This window comes from Semicossyphus pulcher, unplaced genomic scaffold, assembly GCF_022749685.1.
Source record: "Semicossyphus pulcher isolate SPU_LCO1_2020_fin unplaced genomic scaffold, fSemPul1.0.p SCAF_8, whole genome shotgun sequence".
NCBI classification, from domain to species: domain Eukaryota; kingdom Metazoa; phylum Chordata; class Actinopteri; order Labriformes; family Labridae; genus Semicossyphus; species Semicossyphus pulcher.
The window spans coordinates 3411533-3418055 of NW_027211759.1; the positions used below are offsets into that span (position 1 = coordinate 3411533).

Below are 6523 nucleotides of genomic sequence, written 5' to 3' on the forward strand. Positions count from 1 at the left end.
CTATTCAGTTTGATTGACAGGTGAGATGATGAGAGGGGCGGAGTTTTTACCATTTTTATTAAGAAATGGACTAAAGAGTGGGTAGAGTCTCTCAGTGAAGGAGCAGCCAGTGAAGGAGTAGATCAGAGCTGCAGCATCGACGTCAAAAAAGGAGACCAGACCCTCCTCATAATCCACAAACACCCCCACCTTCTCAGGCTGAGACTTCAGAGAGAGACGGACTCCAGGTTTAGCACGAGCTTCATACTCCTTTTCATTCCTCAACCATATCGTCCAGTAACCATTCTGAGGCTTCAGTATGATCTTTCCCTTCCTGTTGATCGACTCTTTGGCCACTCCTAAATCCCAGTCAGTCTTCCCTTTAACCTGAACCTCGTAATAAAATCTGCCTGAAGAGAAACTCTGCTTTGCTAAGACATTAACACAACTATCAAATCTCTCTGGAGTGTCTGGGAGATTCTTCTTTACATCACTATGAAAAACGTCTTTCCCATCATCAGACAGGATGAGGTAAGGATGTGCTGTATCAGGATCAAGTGTCACATCCACCTCATGCTGCTGGACTCTCTTCAGCTCAGCCTCAAACAGCTTCTTCATCTGTTTCCTGAGCGTCTCCTCCAGCTGGTTCACAGCTCTCACCACAGTCCCCTCATATGAAGGTGGACAGACGCTGACTTCTGTCCAGTCCTTGGTGGGTGGAGCAGCGTTAAGGGACGTGAAGCTTTGCAGGAGGTGGAGGTGGTCTTCAGAGCGTGAGAGCTGCTCCACCTCAGAGCTTCTCTTCTCCAGCTCAGAGATTTCCTGTTCCAGCTCTTTGATGAAGCCTTCAGCCTGTTTCTCTGTCTTTCTCAGCTTCTCTTTGATCGTGTGGACGAGCTCGGCCTGACTTCTCTCTACAGATTCCATCAGAGCGGTGAAGACCTGAACACCTTCTGCTATCTCTCTGTCTGCATTCTGATTACTGAGCTCCACTGAGCGTTTGATCTCTTGAATCTTCAGTCGTCTCTTCTGGATCATTTCTTGAGTTTCAGCCTCTGTCTTCCCCAGCTCGGCCTTCTTTCCTTTATATTCGTCTTTCAGAGGAACAACATCATGTGTCTTGTGATCTAAAACTGTGCAGAGCATGCAGACACACATCTGGTCGGTCTTACAGAACAGCTCCAGCTGTTTATCGTGCTTCTCACACATCCTGCCTTCCAGGTTCTCCACAGGGTCGATCAGCTGATGTCTTTTCAGGCCTGACATTGTCAGATGAGGCTCCAGGTGAGTCTCACAGTAGGAGGCCAGACACACCAGGCAGGACTTCAGGGCCTTCAGTTTGGTCCCTGTGCAGACGTCACAGGGAACTTCTCCTGGTTTGGACACTTGTTGCTCTGAGCTGCTGCTGCTGGCTTTCTGTTGAGCTGACTGTCTGAACTGAGCAGCCACCTCAGAGATGAAAGTGTTGACCCGCAGCTCAGGTCTGGTGTTGAAAACATCATTACAGTTGGGACATTTATACGGGACATTAACATCCCAGTGTTGAGTGATGCAGGTTTTACAGAAGTTGTGTCCACATGGTGTGCTGACTGGATCAGTGAACACATCCAGACAGATGGAGCACAGGAACTGATCTTCAGTCAGACGACAGCTGGCAGCAGACATGTCTACACTCTGAGGACGAGAAGAGTGAAAAACTGTTACTTTTTGAAACAACTGTCATTTATTTGTTAAGAGTTGATTCTGTTGATATATAAATGAGACCTCACTGATGGCAAAATCTTCCAGCAGCAGAGCAGTTTGATGGTGGAGAGTACACACTGTAAGTACTACATATTTGTACTTGCTCAGTTAGGGCTGGCTCAGGCTTGGACCAGCCCCTTGTTATGCTGCTATATTCTTATGTTGCTAAGTAATGCTCGTGGTGGATTCATGTTGGGTCTCTTTAAATAACATAACAAAGAGTCGGTCTAGACCTGCTCTTTTTGGAAAATGTCTTGAGATAACTTTGGTTATGATTTGGCGCTATATAAATAATGATTAATTAATTGGTTGATTGATTGATGTTATTAATTTGCTTTAACTCTTCCAAACACAACCTTGCATTTGGCTCCACTAAGTATCTGTACTATGTTGGCTTTTGGTTACTAAAATGACTAAAATGATGTCTTATGAAATGCAGTGATAACTTCCAAAGCCATTTGGTTCTTGTTGATATAATCATTTCAGTCTGTAAAATGTGGCATTCAATGTTAAACCACCTAAAACATAATGTGATCGCTCCATTACTCACAGATCAAACATTACAGAGCACTGCTACACTGATGCTTATATTGTTATGAGTGCATTTATTTATAAATCAGGTTTAACATTTTAATCCTTATTCAATATGGAATTGAACACAAGTTAATAAGACATGTTTAGCTTTATAAATGAAATAAACTTGTGAAAGTGTATTTCTGCTGTGAAATATTGCTACTTGTATTAAGTAAAGGAGCTGAGGCTTCCTTCCTGCTTTCTTACAGTGCAGACGCTTTGCTGCTCGCTCTCCGCTTTGCTTACATTCTTTTGCTGATATCTTCATTTCTTTTCACTCTAACTTATGGACAGTGGATCCTGGACAATTATAAATCACTGGGACTGTAATTTTGTATAGATTTTTAATAGGTCTATTGGCATATTTTAACAATTGTATGACCTACGCAGGGCTACATGACTGTGGCCTAACAACAGCACAAGCCTGTCCTGCAGCACTTGGAAATGTAGCACACAGCTAAAGCTGACTAGCAGAGCGCCTCCTCAACCCCGGTTGTTGGTAAGACACAGCGGTGGACAGCTGCGAAAGGGAGGGTTAGCAACAAACCTCCAACAACCGAGTGTGGCAGTGCACAACACATTTGCTCTACTGTTGCTGGACCCTGGATCTTCATCTGATGACCTAGATAATGTCCAGGATAAGCCCGGGCCCTGTATGCCAATAGGTTCCACAATTTCTGTCCTGATAGGTAATGGAAAAAGAAAGGCGATTGTACCGCGAAACATCTCCTCCTTGGAGAAATGCCACACTGGTAAGAGCTGAAAAAAGAGAGTGTCGGAAAGCTGAACGCAGGAGGCGAAAAACAAATCTTCAGATTCATTATGACATCTATAAAGAGAAACTTCACATTTATAATTCACAACTGAGGAATGCAAGGCAATCGTTCTTCTCTGACATCATCACCAAGAACAGTAATAACACACGCGCCTTGTTTGCTACTGTCGACAGGCTAACAAACCCTCCTGTGTCAGTAGCACCTGAACTTCATTCAGCCAGGGCCTGCAATGAATTTGCCTCCTTCTTTACAGAAAAAATACTGAAAATCAGACAAGCAGTCAGTAACTCGGTATTAGGTTCAGGTTATGTGCTGTGTTTAACTAAAACCAGTTTAAACACCATGACACAATTCTTTCTGATCAACAATAAAGACCTGGAGGACATTATACAACACCTAAAATCCTCCCACTGCTGCATGGATATTATGCCTACAGATTTTTTCCAAAAGGTCTCAAAAGTCATGGCATCAGATCTGATACAGATTGTGAACTCGTCTCTTCTCTCAGGTGTCTTCCCACAGGCCCTGAAAACAGCAGTCATCAAGCCACTGTTAAAAAAGAACAACCTAGACAAGTCACTGATGAAGAACTACAGGCCTATATCCAATCTACCATTTTTAAGTAAGATAATCGAGAAGGCTGTCTTTCAACAGTTGAACCACTTTTTGACAGTGAACAACTACTTTGATGTCTTCCAGTCAGGCTTTCGACCACACCACAGCACAGAGACAGCTCTTGTCAAAGTGATTAATGACATCCGCTTAATGCAGACAATGGTAGAGTTTCAGTCTTAGTACTACTCGATCTTAGTGCTGCATTCGACACAGTTGATCATAAGATATTACTCGACCGTCTAGAAAACTGGGTTGGACTTTCTGGCACAGTACTGAACTGGTTTGGTTCTTATTTAAAGGACAGGGACTACTTTGTGTCTATAGGTAACTTTACATCTGAGCAGACAAAGATTACATGTGGAGTTCCCCAAGGCTCCATTCTTGGGCCTCTTCAGTTTAACATCTACATGCTTCCACTGGCTCAGATTATGGAACAAAATCAGCCACCAAAACTATGCAGACGACACACAGATCTACATCACAGTGTCACCAGGGGACCATGGCCCCATACAAGCACTAGTTAAATGTATTGAACAAATCAATGAGTGGATGTGCCAAAATTTTCTTCAATTAAACAAAGACAAAACTGAGGTAGTTATTTTTGGAGCTAAGGAGGAGCGATTAAAAGTCAGCGCACAGCTTCAGTCATTCGTGTTGAAAACCACTGACCAAGCCAGAAATCTGGGTGTAGTCATGGACTCAGACCTGAATTTTCAAAGCCACATTAAAACAATCACAAAGTCGACCTACTACCACCTCAAGAATATATCCAGGATTAAAGGACTTATGTCTCAGCAGGATCTAGAAAAACTGGTCCATGCATTTATCTTCAGCCGACTCGATTACTGTAACAGTGTCTTTACAGGTCTCCCTAAAAAATCAATCAGACAACTGCAGCTGATTCAGAACGCTGCTGCTCGAGTCCTCACTAAGACCAAGAAAGTAGATCACATCACTCCAGCTCTGAGGTCTTTACACTGGCTCCCTGTCTGTCAGAGAAGAGACTTCAAAGTACTACTGCTGGTTTACAAAGCGCTGAACGGTCAAGGGCCAAAATATATTTGTGATCTCCTGACACAGTACGAACCATCCAGACCCCTCAGGTCGTCAGGGACAGGTCTGCTTTCTGTCCCCAGAGTCAGAACCAAACATGGAGAAGCAGCATTCAGTTTTTATGCTCCGTATATCTGGAACAAACTCCCAGAAACATGCAGGTCTGCTGAAACACTCACTTCTTTTAAATGAAGCCTGAAGACTCACCTGTTCACAGCTGCCTTTTATTAAACTACATTAATACATTTATTTTAATAACTATTCTAATTATTTATATCTGCACTGTAGCTTTTACCCTTATTTTTATTTATTTATTTTTTTTATATTTTCGCTTCTATTTTAGCTGTTTTTAGTTTATCTTCACTTTGCTTTTTAATGTCCTGTTTATGATGTGTTTCTTTGCTTTTGTTGTTCTGTGTAAAGCACTTTGAATTGTCTTGATGCTGAAATGTGCTATATAAATAAACTTGCCTTGCCTTGAGTACTTCTCTAAACACTGGTTAATGTTCAGCCTAACTGGAATTTCTTGTTTGAGTGGCGTTCTTGTTTTGAGTTACTGTCAGAAACACGTCAGGGAGAGTCTGCTAGTTAGCTTAAGCTAAGGCTAGCTGTGGCTGTCAATCATTAACTAGCCGGAGTGAAGTCACTGTGGTTTGGTTTTAACCTGTTTCGTAGCTCAGGTAAATGTAGGCTACGTGTGGTGTTTTTATTTAAGTTACATATCTCGACGGCACAACAGTTTTATGTCGTTTAAAACAGATGTTTAAAACAGAAGTCAGGTTCTGGTTTGAACTAAAGTCAAACTAAACATTTAGTTGGTGCATGTTTGATTCGTAGGGCTGTGTACTCACCGGTGTTTGTCAGAAAAAACTTGATGAATTCAGTTGAATTTGTCTTCAGAGAGAAACAGGGACTCGTCTCGACCGCAGCTCTGCTGTGGCTCAGACAAACTTTCACTTTCATTTCAGGACACGTGACGTTGAAGCTTCTCCTCTTTCAGTGCTGCTCCTCCTCTCACTGGAGCTCTGTAAGGGAGGGTTTAACGCCTCTTTAGGAAACACCCTGACAGAGTTTTGGTATAAGATGAGACTTATTGTTTTATTCCACTGTTACAATTACGATTACCTCAGCCTTTATCATTACTCTGCTTCTCTCACTAATTTATTTATTTATGTATTTTTCTAATCTTCACCCTAGTCTACCACTATTATTGGCATTGTAACCATAAGTATGTGTCTGTTGTTGTAACAAGGACATATGTTGTTGTTGCTCTCTTTGCCTGTCTCTATCCTGCATCTCCTTCTATCCCATCTTGTTAAAAGGAAGTTTTTCTGCCAATGTGCCGAATATTGCTAAGTGCTACTCATGGTGATTCATGTTGGGCCTCTCTTTAAATAACATAACAAAGAGTCGGTCTAGACCTGCTCTGTCTGTAAAGTGTCTCGAGATAACTCTGGTTATGATTTGGCGCTATACAAATAAAATTTGATTTGATTTGATTTGAATTTTCTATTAATGTCTTCATCAAAAGACTGCACATCACATTACATGACACCATGTTTTGTTTCTTTTAAAGATTATAATGACTGTTAAAGCTGCATAATGTTTGTATTGATGCAACCAGGAGCACTTCATGTCCATCCGAGTTGAAGAGAATTCAAATGGACATGGACATCATCAGAAGACGCCACCTTCGTCACAGGTTGGAAACTGAAGCTGCTCCAGGGTTTGTGCCTCTGTACAGATTCTCCCTCAGAAACACCAGCGTCTTCCTCCAGGCGTCT

At 42.1% G+C, this 6523-nt stretch overlaps 1 protein-coding gene across 2 annotated transcripts; it reads right to left on the reverse strand.

Annotated features, from left to right (window-relative positions):
* Positions 1-5751, reverse strand: LOC138613093 (E3 ubiquitin-protein ligase TRIM21-like). Of its 2 annotated transcripts, XM_069686673.1 has the most exons (3): positions 5591-5751; positions 963-1653; positions 1-893 (listed from the first exon to the last, which is right to left on the reverse strand). In XM_069686673.1, the coding sequence occupies exons 2-3, from the start codon at positions 1642-1644 to the stop codon at positions 1-3; spliced, it is 1575 nt and encodes a 524-aa protein (XP_069542774.1). In that variant the 5' UTR covers positions 1645-1653; positions 5591-5751. The 2 variants fall into 2 exon arrangements, with proteins under 2 accessions (XP_069542774.1, XP_069542773.1); XM_069686672.1 differs by having other exon boundaries at positions 1-1653.
* Positions 5752-6523: the final 772 nt, after the last annotated feature.

What these genes read in the sequence shown, in the direction of transcription:
- LOC138613093 (XM_069686672.1), bottom strand. Translation starts at nt 1,644, where the DNA reads ATGTCTGCTGCCAGCTGTCGTCTGACTGAAGATCAGTTCCTGTGCTCC.